This window comes from Microcaecilia unicolor, chromosome 7 (assembly GCF_901765095.1).
Source record: "Microcaecilia unicolor chromosome 7, aMicUni1.1, whole genome shotgun sequence".
Lineage (NCBI taxonomy): Eukaryota > Metazoa > Chordata > Amphibia > Gymnophiona > Siphonopidae > Microcaecilia > Microcaecilia unicolor.
The window spans coordinates 292,423,487-292,437,454 of NC_044037.1; the positions used below are offsets into that span (position 1 = coordinate 292,423,487).

The 13,968-nt window shown below is 44.5% G+C and overlaps 1 protein-coding gene across 4 annotated transcripts in view; it reads left to right on the top strand.

Moving 5' to 3' along the window:
- CNTNAP5 (contactin associated protein like 5) overlaps positions 1–13,968 on the top strand; it is a 531,488-nt gene that overhangs the window by 427,711 nt on the left and 89,809 nt on the right. For 3 of the 4 annotated variants that reach the window (XM_030209381.1, XM_030209382.1, XM_030209383.1), the window contains 2 exons: positions 6,538–6,777; positions 8,629–8,853. In XM_030209381.1, the coding sequence (XP_030065241.1) occupies positions 6,538–6,777; positions 8,629–8,853 (465 nt within the window). The remainder of the gene's footprint in view (positions 1–6,537; positions 6,778–8,628; positions 8,854–13,968) is intronic. The other variant, XM_030209384.1, reaches the window with a different exon arrangement.

Genomic DNA, 13,968 nt, shown 5'->3' on the forward strand with positions numbered 1-13,968 from the left:
TTGTTACATTTGTACCCTGCACTTTCCCACTCATGGCAGGCTCAATGCAGCTTACATGGGGCAATGGAGGGTTAAGTGACTTGCCCAGAGTCACAAGGAGCTGCCTGTGCCTGAAGTGGGAATCCAACTCAGTTCCCCAGGACCAAAGTCCACCACCCTAACCACTAGGCCACTCCTCCACTGTTGCTACTATTTGAGATTCTACATGGAATGTTGCTATTCCATGTAGAAGTCGGCCCTTGCAGATCACCAATGTGGCCGCGCAGGCTTCTGCTTCTGTGAGTGTGACGTCCTGCACGTATGTGCAGGACGTCAGACTCACAGAAACAGAAGCCTGCGCAGCCTTCTTCATGGAATGTTGCTGGTGGAATAGCAACATTCCATTTAGAATCTCAAATAGTAGCAACATTCCATGTAGATAGAATCTCTAATAGTAGCAACATTCCATGTAGAATCTCCAATAGTATCTATTTTATTTTTGTTACATTTGTACCCTGCGCTTTCCCACTCATGGCAGGCTCAATGCGGCTTACATGGGGCAATGCATGGTTAAGTGTCTTGCCCATAGTCACAAGGAGCTGCCTGTGCCTGAAGTGGGAATCCAACTCAGTTCCTCAGTTCCCCAGGACCAAAGTCCGCCACGCTAACCACTAGGCCACTCTACTGTAGAATGCACAGACAGCTGTAGCGCATGGAGCAATGAGTGAGAAGCCGATGGATACCACAAATAGCATGCAGATGCCGCTTAAATTGTGATTTGGTATTTCCTCTGATGCTCAATGAAAAGCACCCTGAACAAGGGTGCCTTTAACACCAGGAAACTAATGCCAGCTCAGAGTTGGCATTAGGTGTCTGAAGAGGCAGTTACATAGGAATCTTTCTGCAAAACGCAGGCGTGTATTATGAGGGAGACCTTCAAGCGCTAGGTAGAGTTTGCCTTCCCTGACTATATACTGCTAAGGATACCCCCCCCCCCCCCCCACTTTACCTAAAAAAGTAAAATTAAATTTAAGAAATGCAGCTAAGCCGTGATGAGGAATGGCACGGATTTTTGTACGCAAGTAAAACTTGTACAACTTAACCTAGAAATATTTCTCAATTTGTGCTCCAATAAAAGGTTGTTTCTTTCTTTTCTTTTTTATTCAAGGATTATGTTCCAAATCACGACTCATAAAAGCAAAGAAACGCAGAGGTTCTGCTGCAGTTCCATCCTCCCCCTCTGGCTTCTGGGCATGAACTCAAGAGCTGTGTTAAACACACAGCTCTTCAGCTCATGCCCAGGCATAATCCTCCTGCAGAAGACCCTAATGCTCTACCCTAACAATGTTCCTGAATTTGCATGTCATTAACATAGTAACGTAGTAAATGACGGCAGATAAAGATCTGTACGGTCCATCCAGTCTGCCCAACAAGACAAACTCATTTTACATGGTATGTGATACTTTATATGTATACCCAAGTTTGATTTGTCCTTGCCTTTCTCAGGGCACAGACCGTAGAAGTCTGCCCAGCACTGTTCTTGTACTAAAAGTTCTGAAGATTCTGGAATCCTAAAGAGTTACAAGATTCCGGAATCCCAATGAGTAGCAACATTCCATGTAGAACCCCAAAGAGTAACATAGTAAATGACGGCAGATAAAGACCTGTACGGTCCATCCAGTCTGCCCAGCAAGATAAACTCATTTTACGTGGTATGTGATACTTTCTCAGGGCACAGACCGTAGAAGTCTGCCCAGTACTGTTCTTGTACTAAGTTCTGAAGCTAAAAAGGAAGCCCCTTAAAATTTACACTCCAGCCCATCCCTATCTATTCAGTCACGATCAGGGCGTAGATTGGGTGGCAGAGCTGGTGGTGGGAGGCGGAGCTGGTGGTTGGGAGGCGGGGCTAGTGCTGGGCAGACTTCTACGGTCTGTGACCTGAAAATGGCAGATACAAATCAAGGTAAGATATACACAAAAAGTAGCACATATGAGTTTATCTTGTTGGGCAGACTAGATGGACTGTGTAGGTCTTTTTCTGCCGTCATCTACTATGTTACATATGTTACTTCTCTGAAAACAAACCCCAGTGGAAAACAACTCTATGCAGAGAAGAAAAAAAAAAACGCTGAAGCCCAAAAAAACAGAGAAGGAATTATAACTATCAAGGTTCTCAAGGATTAGTGTCAGAGTAATCAACATACTGAAAAGAAGTCCAAAAACGTGCTGCAGGTGAACATCATACCATGTTTATGCAGACAAAGAAGCACTTAACTTGAAAGTGAATGATCCCAACGGGGACCTGTTTCACCTGTGCTTTATCAGGAGGTTATCCTTCTGTTCCTCTCTTTCAGTCACCTTCACGCTCATGTTTCTGTCTCACAGTGAGCGGGACAGAAACAGGAGTGTAAAATCCACTTTAAATTTAATTGCTTCTTCTTTCCCACATAAACATGTTTGATTAGATGGTATGTTATTCCAGTGGCGTAGCCAAGGGTGGGCCCAGGCGGGCCCAGGCCCACCCACTTTGGGCTCAGACCCACCCAGTAGCAGCACACCTATGATGTGGCTGGCAGGGATTCCCAAGCCCCATCAGCTGAAAACTCCCAACGACTGTCCCTCCTGCATACCTTGTAAACAGCAGATCTTCACCTGCAGCAAGCAGCGACTGATACGTACTGTTCGCACCGACCCCACAGCCTTCCCTCTGATGTATTCCCGCCTATGCGGGAACGGGAAGTTGCATCAGAGGGAAGACTGTGGGACCAACATGAGCTCTGTGTATTAGTTGCTGCTCGCTGCCGGTGAAAATCTGCTACTTAAAAGGTATGCGGGGGAGGGGGGATGTTTGAGAGGCCATATGGCATGCAGGCGAGAGAGGAAGAGACAAAATCACTTGTGGGACAGGGTGGAGTTCTTCTGCCCACCCATCTTAGGCTCAGGCCCACCCAAAATTGGGTGTCTGGCTACGCCCCTGTGTTATTCACAGAGGAATCTTTACAGTTATTAACTTTATTGCACATATGAGAGATAACAATTTAAGGGGCCCTTTTACTAAGCCGTGTTGGTGCCTACACACGCACAACACGCGTGAATTTGAAACTACCACCCGGCTGCCGCATGGCCCGGGCGGAAATTTCATTTTTTACGCGCGTCCGCTACGTGCGCCAGAAAATATATTTTATTTTCTGGGGCGCGGTGCTAACCGGGCGGTAATCGGCATTGTACGAGTATAGATGATTACTGCGTGGTTAACGGGTGAGACCTTACCGTTTAGTGAATGGGTAGCGGTAAGGTCTCAGACCCAAAATGGACGTGCGCCAGTTTTTATTTTGCCGCATGTCCATTTTCAGTCAAAAATTAAAAGCGCCATTTTTGACAGGTGCATTGAAAAATGGATCTGCGTGCACCCAAAACTCGCGCCTACACTAGCACAAGCCATTTTTCAGTACACCTTAGTAAAAGGACCCCTAAATGAACAGAATATTGTCTGGAGGTTTTATTTTTTTAGAGCCAATGGTAGAAAAAAGCTGGATGTGGTCAGAGATAAAGAATAAATTCCCTGATCTATCAAGAAATTGTTCCAGCAGGAACTGAGGCTTTTTAACTCTACATCAGTACATAAGTATTGCCATACTGGGAAAGACCAAAGGTCCATCAAGCCCAGCATCCTGTTTCCAACAGAGGCCAATCCAGGTCACAAATACCTGACAAGATCCCAAAAAAGTACAAAACATTTTATACTGCTTGCCCCAGAAATAGTGAATTTTCCCCAAGTCCATTTAATAATGGTCTATGGACTTTTCCTTTAGTAAGCCGTCCAAACCTTTTTAAAACTCCGCTAAGCTAACTGCCTTAACAAAGAAAATTAGTAAATGTGAATGTGAAAGCATTGATTCTTTGGTGAAAGTTATCATCATTCCACTGTTGTGGATATTGAGTGAAGACATGCACTAATATTGCCATTAGTGTATGGCCTTTAACACAAATTAGCATGTAAGCCCATACTGCCACCCATTATGTAGACGTAAGGACTGACATACTAAGCACACATTAATCCTCGGATTCTAGATGGCATGCCTAGAGATCCATGGTGAAATACAGGTGTATTCTATAACAACTCACGTAACTTAATTGGCTTAACAAACTAATTAGCATTGATAACAGCACTTAAACAAGCCATAATGAGCACTAATTGGCAATAATTAGAGTTTATGCGCACAACTCGCTAAGCCTATTCTGTAACTCAGTGCGCCTAACTTCTAACGCATGCAGCAAAAAGAGGCATGGTTATTGGCAGGGAAATGGGCGTTTTATGGGCATTCTGAAATTTACATGCGTAGTTATAGAATATGGCTCTCTGCGCCTAAATCTACACATCAGGATTTACGCCACATTTCCGTTGGTATAAATGGAGGCATGTGGTTTTAGGCGCTGGGGTAACGACTAAGTGTATTCTATATACCAGACCTAAATCTGGGCACTGCCTATAGAACTCGCTTAGTCGGAAATGTTTCCACGTGGATTTTTAGGTGCCACATATCGAATCTCCCCCTAATCGGTTAGCATGCGGCAGCGTAACTGCGCTAACTGATTAGCACAGAACACACCCACCTTCTGTCTGCAAACATGCCCCCTGCACCAAAAAATAAGGGTTATTTTTTTAGCATCCGGGTAACAGTGCACATCCCAAAATTACCACAGGACGCCTCATGGTGTGCCATTTTTTTTCTGCGGTAAGCATGCATTGGTGCTTCTGAAACAATTCTCTGTCTACTGATGTTTAAATTCCCTTTTTAACCCTCTATACAACCTACACAGAGCAGCAAAATCTTCAGGATCGGAATTTGTGTGTAACAACTACAAATGGAAAGGAAACAAGGATTTCCATTAAACTTGTGAATCCGGCCCAAAATTGTTTAAAAATTAAGGGGCCCTTTTATAAAGGTGCGGTAGGCTGTACGCGAGTACGGCGCGCACCAAAATGAGACTACCGCCAGGCTAGCGCACCCTCTAATGGTAATTTAAGATTTGGCTCACCACCATACCGCCGGGAGAATTTATTTATTACTAGTGAAAAAGGCCCATTTCGAAACGCAATGAAATGGGCGCTAGCAAGGGAAATTCCCACCCATCCTCCCTCCCTGCCGAGTTCCATCCCCCCCTCCCTCCCTCCCAACTCCCCACTGTCCCTCTATTTCTCCCTCCCTCCCGAGTTGCAGACCCCCTCTCTCCCAGTTCAAGGCCCCCTTCGCTCCCCTCCCATGGAGTTGAACCCCCCCCCCTTGGCGTTACTGCCTGGCCCCCCCCCCTCCGTGGTGCGACCCTCTGGACACCACTCTTTCCTCCGGAAAACCTCCCCCGAAGCCTCTGCGTACCTCTGCTGATGGAGGCGAACTTCTCTTCTCGGCTGCGGGGCGTTCTTTGTTGAATGAGCATCTGTTGAAGTTTCTGTTTGTGCGTCTGATGTCAGACGCACGCACAGAGACTTGGACAGATACTCCTTCATCAAGCCATGTCCCGCAGGCGAGAAAAGAAGTTCGTCTCCGTCAGCAGAGGTAGGCGCAGGCTTCGGGGGAGCTTTTTCAGAGGAAAGGGTGGTGTCCAGAGGGTCGCGGCAGGGGGGTCCAGGGGGCAGTAATGCGTAGGGGGTGTGTTGCAATCGGAGGGAGGGGAAGTGTGTAACTCGTTGTTATGGGAGCGTGTTTCCCTATTCCTCCCTTGCCGTTGCGTTCATTTCGTTCACCGAAATTGTTCTGCCTTCGACGTCATCACGTTCGACGCGAGGGCGTGACAGAGAGACATGGTCAGTGGAGAGGCTTTACCACCACGAACTAACGAACCCTTCACGGAAGTGGGTGGAGCTTCGGGCTTTATTAGAACATTGGGGTTGCGAATTATGTCCGGATGGGGCGTGGCTGAGGGAGGGTGTGTGAGTGAGAGTGAGAGTGAGTGCTGACAGGCTACAACAATACAGGGCTTCAGTGTTTCCCTGCCACACAGTGAGCTTCAGAATTGGAGGTGAGAATTATTTATATAGATTTCCTACTGCACGTGGCATTTCTGGCGTTCATCGGCAGTTGGCGCATGCTGACCGGTCACCACGCATGTAGCAAGTGAGCCCTTACCACTAGATCAATGGGTGGCGTTAATTTTTTATTTTATTTATTTACAGTACATTTCTACCCCACGTTTTCCCACGCATGCAGGCACAATGTGGCTCACTTAGGTTTAAGTAAAATAGCAATACAGTAAGTGAAATGGAAGAGACAAAATTAGGCAAGGAAGGGGACGGGGGCATAACAGTATCAGGGATAAGTAAGGGTTCCTGCAGTAAATAGACGCACACTGGTTTCAATTTTACCTCAGGCCCTTTTCCTGGCCCATTGAGAAAAAGCCCTTTTTCCCAGACGCAGTAAAAACTGGCCCGGCGCACACCAAATACACAGGCCCACACTTACGCAGGCCACGTTTTGCCACAGCTTAGTAAAAAGACCCCTCAGCAATCCCTTGGATTCTCTGTGACACTTTTCTTCCTCATTTTCTCTTGTTTTAAAGGCGGGACAGCGTCAAGGCAGAAAGGATTTCATGGGTGCATCCGCGCTCTGCGTTTAAATGGTCAAACACTCGATCTTGAAGAAAGGGCCAAAATGGTATCTGCGGTGGAACGTGGCTGCCCCGGACACTGCAGCAGTTATGGGAACCTGTGCCGAAATGGAGGAAAATGCTTAGAGAAGGAGAGAGGCTATTTGTGTGACTGCACCAGCTCGGCCTATGAGGGTCCATTCTGCAAGACAGGTAAGATTAATGCAGTCAGATTACAGGCCTGCTCTAATATGTAACCTCTAACATCCCCGAATTGTCAATTTGAAATCACTTTCTGCTCTTCCAAACTGATCAGATGATAAGAAGATCTTTCTCACATTCATATTATGACAGCATAGTGATGTCACTTAGGGATGGACACGCAAAAAATGTTCCTTTTCCATTAATTAAATGTTTATCCACTCCTACCCTAGCTGAGATAATATGTAACCATCTCTCTGACCTCATGTGCATCTTTCTTGAAATTAGTCACCTTATTCTCTAACTCCTCTAACTCTCTTACCTATCTATGTGTTCCAACTTTGCTTTTACCCTTCACTGTCAATTAAAATGTTCTATTACGTACTATGTTGACATTGTAAGTAGGTTACTATGAAAATATAATTTTGCTCTAATTATCAGATATTAGTTCCGCACCTGAAACAACAGTCACAAATTATCGTTAATAAATAAGCCTCATAAGCCCAGGGTACCTTATAATTTGGACACCAATTTAATGGCTATCATCACTGGCTCCTTCAACAACCAACAAAACTGCAGAGAAAAACTCTCAAAAACAATGCGGAGTAAAAAATCTGCAGTAAAAAAAGGAAGGTGGGGTTTAATTATTATTGTCAAACTTTGAACCAAGTGCTCAAACAAATATCTATCATTTACCACTGAAACTCTAAAGCTGGTAAATTCAATAAGAAATCGAAAAGTATATTCTGCAGATTTCAGGAACCCGGGGATAAATAAGTGATACTTAGCTTGACCCCAATTATCGTCCATGTCCAAAGTATTCTTCTTTATTTTATTCGACCCGACGGTACCAAGCTGTAGTGTCTTAGGTCGAGATTCACTTTCACTCCGACTTATCCAACATGTAGTGTTAATTCAGCATACAAATCCTATATTTCTCATTTCTCGACAGTTATAGGAATTCCACTGTTTCGCTACTTCATCAGGAGAAAAACAAGAAAGAAAGTAACCAATTTTTCCTTTTTTTTTGCTCCATATTGTTTTTGAGATACTCTGGAGTTTTTCTTTTTTTTTTTGGTTGTTGAAGGAGCCAGTGATGGTAGCCATTACAGTTGCTGTCCTAATTATAAGCTACCCTGGGCTTACGAGGCTAATGTATTAACAATAATTTGTGACTGTTGTTTCAGGTGCGGAACTAATATCTGATAATTAGAGCAAAATTATATTTTCAAAGTTTCTATATTGTTTGCTCTATGCAGTACAAAATTTGTTTTTGAATATAAGTAGTTTACTATGCCATACTTTGTATTGTTATTTGAATATTTTACTGCTGTAATTGTCTATTTTCATGTCCAATTTATTCTTATTGTATACTGCCTTGAGTGAATTCCTTCAAAAGGCGGTAAATAAATCCTAATAAATAAATAAAAGTTAGCACCAATAATGGTTTGCTAAAATCTCAATTATCAGCGCTATTTGGCTCATTATTCAATTAAATTTGCGCTTACAATTTTTAGCGACTTTTATAGAATTTGGGGATTAGTACATTTCTTAACGATCTTGTAAGAGCATTTCTAGCAGTTCTGTGGCCGATGTAAGTGGTCAGGCCTAAAATATGGAAATGTATTTCCCCTGCTATACTATTGTATTTGAAAAGTAGGCACCTACATCCCTTTATATAATAATCTCCTCAAAGATTCCCCTCTATAGAATTTCCCCCTTCCTAAATATTTTGTTACTTGTGATGGGATCAGGGCTGCTCCTAGCTATTTCCTTAGAAATGTATGTTATTTGAAACACTCCAAACATTAGCAGATTTGATGCCTGAAATGCATTTTTTTTAATTGGTTTTCTTTTCCCCAGAGGTTTCCGCCATCTTTGAAGCCGGGACATCCATCACCTATCTTTTCCAGGAGCCTTATCCAGTGACCAAGAACCTTACCGCCTCCTCATCTGCTATCTATGCAGACACGGTTCTGTCCAAGGAAAGCATTTCCTTAAGCTTCTTGACGGCGCAGGCTCCAAGCCTCTTACTGTACTTGGATTCCTTCTACCAGGACTACATGGCTGTGATTCTCTGCCACAATGGTAAGTTTTATGGAAGATCAGTCTCATATTGGAAAAGCTGTGCAATGGAAGGACACTTTCACATTTATTTAAAACTAGTGGAACCATGCCCCGGTGGCGTAGCTACGTGGGGCCAGGGGAGGCCTGGGCCCCCTAGATTTGGCCCTGGGCCCACCTTCTGATGACCCTCTCGGCCAACCCTCCCCCGCCATCACTGTGGGCTACCTTTGCTGGCGGGGGAGGTTGTCCATCAATTCTCCTCTGCCCTGCCCTCCCGTTCCTCCCTCCGTCCCCTCGATGTCCCGCGATTCTCTCCTCCCCTTGATTTGCACCTGAACGTTCTCTGGCTGGCTGGCGCTGGCTTCCGTTCCGTTCGTAACATCCCTCCTGACGTCAGCTCGCCATCAGCGTTCCCTTCCCTCTCACTGTTCCGCCCTCTGACGTCATTACGTCTTGACGCGAGGGCGGGACAGTGAGGGGGAATGGAACGCTGGAGGCTGGCTGACGTCAGGAGATGTTACGAACCCAGGCAGCCAGACATGGAACGTTGGAGGTGCAAATTATTATATAGGATACTGTGAATAAAACAATTGTCTACGCAGTGTACAAATATCAAATTGAAAAGGGAAAGGGAAAGAGGCACAGGGATGTCTAGGTTACAAATGATGATTATAAAACTAAGGGGCCCTTTTACTAAGCTGTGTAGATGCCTACACGTGCCCAATGCACACCAATTTGGAATTACTGTCCGGCTATCACGTGGCCCAAGCGGTAATTTCATTTTGTATGTGCATCCAGTAGGCGTCGGAAATTTTCAGGCGCGCGGAGTTAACCAGGTGGTAATTGGCATTGTATGTGCACTGACGATTACCACCCGGTTAATGCGTGAGACCTTACTGCTAAGTCAGTGGGTGGCGGTAAGCTCCATCTCTGACCGTCTTCAAATCTAAGCTAAAAGCCCACCTTTTTGATGCTGCTTTTAACTCCTAACCCTTATTCACTTTGTTCATAACCCTTATTTTATCATCCTCACTTTAATATTCCCTTATGTCTTGTTTGTCCTGTTTGTCTGTCCTAATTAGATTGTAAGCTCTGTCGAGCAGGGACTGTCTCTTCATGTTCAAGTGTACAGTGCTGTGTACGTCTAGTAGCGCTATCGAAATGATAAGTAGTAGTAGTATCAGGCCAAAAATGGACATGTGCCAATTTTCATTTTGCCGCACATCCACATCGTTCTGGATAGGTTGCACTTCAAGTTAATACTCCATGTAAAATAGAATTGCAGTAGTCCAGATGGGAAATCATAAGGGGATGAAAGAGAAGACAAAGAGAAAATGTATCAAAGTAGGACTTTGCAAGGCAAAATTGTTACAATGTTAAAAAAAAAAAAAGGAATTACGAACTAAAGGAGAAATATGACGTCAACTTTTGTTTATAAGTTCACCATGTAGAATTGTGCTGCTTCCGTTTATCGGTTAATGTCTTCAGCAGCCAAATGAAACAAGCATCCATTGGTCTTTGTGTACTTTAATTTTCATTTTGTGGCTGTTACCCATCCATCTTCTAGTATGTGTACTGTTTACAGGACCAATTTAGTACAGTTTTCCATTAAGTCCAATCGGAAAGAGGAGGAAGGGTGGGAAGATAGAGGGCACTAAAGGATGTTGAGTGTTTCAATATTTCAATATTTTGTAGCGCCGGTGTGTACCTGGTGGTAATCGGGCAGTGCCAGTTACCGTCGTGTTAGCGTGGGAGCCCTTACCGCCACCTCAATGGGTGGCGGTAAGTGCTCCCCCTCTGAAATGGCAGCGCGGCATGTGCTTCACTTGCCGCATGGCCATTTCTTTAAAAAAAGAGAACAACCTCCTTCCCTTTTTCTTGTTGAAGTAAAAGGAAGCCTTGGCGGATGTCAAAAACACTCGCCGACACCAGCGCAGGCCCCCTTTTTCAGTAGCTTCGTAAAAGGGGCCCTAAGGCAAACGTGAATTAGGCATTTGCATAAATCTATGTGTGTGCAATCGCAGGGATAGTGTGCAATGTTTCCTGATAGTACGTGAGTGTGCAATAGCTCATGCATGCGTGAACTATATGTAAATAGTTGAATAAATCTTTAAGCAGAACGTACACTACCCCCCTAATTCTATAAAAGTTGCCAAAAATTGCACGCACACATTTAGGCATGCACACAACTTAATTGAATAACAATCCAATTAGTGCCAAGAATTGGCTTTATAACAAGCAAATGTTGGCACTGATTACATTTGAGGAAAGGCTAAAGCAGCTAGGGCTCTTCAGCTTGGAGAAAATGCGGCTGAGGGGAGATATGATAGAGGTCTATAAAATAATGAGTGGAGTTGAACAGGTAGATGTGAAGCATCTGTTTACACTTTCCAAAAATACTAGGACTAGGGGACATGCGATGAAGCTACAATGTAGTAAATTTAAAACGAATCGGAGAAAATGTTTCTTCACTCAACGTGTAATTTAATGCTGGAATTTGTTGCCAGAGAATGTGGTAAAGGCGGTTAACTTAGCGGAATTTAAAAAAGGTTTGGACGGCTTCCTACAGGAAAAGTCCATAGACCGTTATTAAATGGACTTGGAGAAAATCCACTATTTCTGGGATAAGCAGTATAAAATGGTTTGTACATTTTTGGAATCTTGCCGGGTATTTGTGACCTGGATTGGCCACTGTTGGAAACAGGATGCTGGGCTCGATGGACCTTTGGTCTTTCCCAGTATGGCAATACTTATGTACTTATGTACTTATATGCTACATTTAGTACATGGTACTTAATGCATACTGACAAGAGTGCAATTAGTGTAGGTACAAGAAGAGGCATTTTGCATCTGTCTTAATTAGAAACAATAGTAATAACATGTGGCAAAGAATATTTCAGTCTGATAATTGAAAGGACATGCCGGGCCCTCCTCCAATAGTTACCGCACAGCCTTCGCATTTACTGTCTGTTACTATTTGCTGTCTGAGGGGTCCTTTTACTAAGGTGCACTGAAAAATAGCTTGCAATACTGTAGGCGTGGGTTTTAGCTGCGCCAAACCATTTTACAGCGTGCCTGAAAAAAAAATGGCTTTTTAAAATTTTTACCAAAAATGGACATGCAGCAAAATCAAAATTGTTGCGCTTCCATTTTGGGTCTGAGACCTTACCACCAGCCATTGACCTAGTGGTAAAGACTCACGCGATAACCGGGCAGTAATGACCTCTGTGGTGCGTGTCCGGAGCGCCCCCCCCCCCGAAACACACCCTACTTTCAGCAGGGGGGTTGGGTAGGCAGGAAGGCCGATCCGCCCCCCAGTGCACGTCACTGGGAGCTGCATTGGCTCTGCTGCTTCCCTGCTTTCTCTGCCCCGGAACAGGAAGTAACCTGTTCCGGGGCAGAAAGAGCAGGGAACCAGCGAGCTGACACCCCCCCCCCCCAGCACGTGCACCCGGGGCGGACCGCCCCCCCCCCCCTTCCTACGCCACTGGAGCAGAGCAAATGAGAAGTGATTTAAAAAATTCTTGAACAATGCTGGCTGCCCGGCAGCTAAGTTTAAATACAAAGCAAAGCAAGGTTATGCATTTTGACGCATAATGTAGTCTTTGTACAAGGGCTGAGAAACTGAACTCTTCACAGTGGGAAAGAAACCTTGGAGTGATTATAGCTGATGCTTTCAAAACTGTTAAACACTACAGCCAGGCACTGGCCAGAGCTAAGAATCACAGGGAAGGATATAACTGTGATTATTGTATATTTTTATATGGCTGATTTCAGTGCTGTCCAGATAATTAGGGGTTTCTGTGATACAAAAATCAGATACTATTGTTGTATACTGAATCAAATACATACATTTCCATTATACAAATGTACTGTCATAGTAAATCAGTCATCAAATTCCTTCCCAGCACTTGCATTCCCTCATCCACTGCTATTTCTGGGATAAGCAGCATAAAATGTATTGAACATTTTTGGGATCTTGCCAGGTATTTGCGACCTGGATTGGCCACTGTTGAAAACAGGATGCTGGGCTCGATGGACCTTTGGTCTTTCCCAGTATGGCAATACTTATGTACTTACCTGAAAGAAAATTAACAAGGGGGCACTCTCTACCTCCTATTTAGGAGATGCCAATGGCTCACATGCTAAGTTGGTGATTAACATATTTATAGCCTGAGCCCTTGCCGCCACCCATTGACCTAGCAGTAAGGGCTCAAGCGCTACCCATGTGGTAACCATGCAGTGCATGCCAATGTGGGCGCACTGCTGGTTACCACCAGGAATGTACATAAGTACATAAGCATTGCCATGCTGGGACAGACCAAGGGTCCATTGAGCCCAGCACCCTGTCACCGGCAGCAGCCAAAAGAACAAGCAATTTGTCTCGCCCATCCTAGAAATACTGTATTATTCTCTCGTCCATTCAATAACATTCTATGGCTTTTTCCTCCAGGAAGCCGTCCAAGCCTTTTTTGAAGTCCGCTAAGTTAACCGCCTTAACCACTTTTTCCGGCAGCGAATTCCAGAGTTTAACTACGCGTTGAGTGAAGAAAACTTTCCTCCGATTCGTTTTAAATTTACCACACTTCAGCTTCATCGCATGCCCCCTTGTCCTAGTATTTTTAGAAAGCGTAAACAGACGCTCCACATCGACCCGTTCCATTCCACTTATTATCTTATAGACCTCTATCATATCTCCCCTCAGCCGCTTTTTCTCCAAGCTGAAGAGCCCCAGCCTCTTCAGTCTATCCTGATAGGGAAGTCGTCCCATCCCCTGTATCATCTTTGTCGCCCTTCTCTGTACCTTTTCCAATTCCACTATGTCTTTTTTGCCCCTTGCATTAGAAGATAGAAAATTATTTTCTAGCGCAGGATTTGGCGCATGCCAATAGTGCAATTGGGAGTGTGCTACCTGCACGTTAGCCCTCCCGTGCCTTTGTAAAAGGACCCTTTAGCCAGCGATGTGCTGAATATCAACAGATAGCTGGTTATGTTCTGCAATATAACCAGTTATCCACTTAACGCTAACCAGCAATATTTAGCGGGTGATAATCGGTTATCCCCCCACTGAATATTGCCGGAGAGCCAGTTAATTGACATTTAACTGACCAGGAGCCATTCCTGGCCAGGTAAATG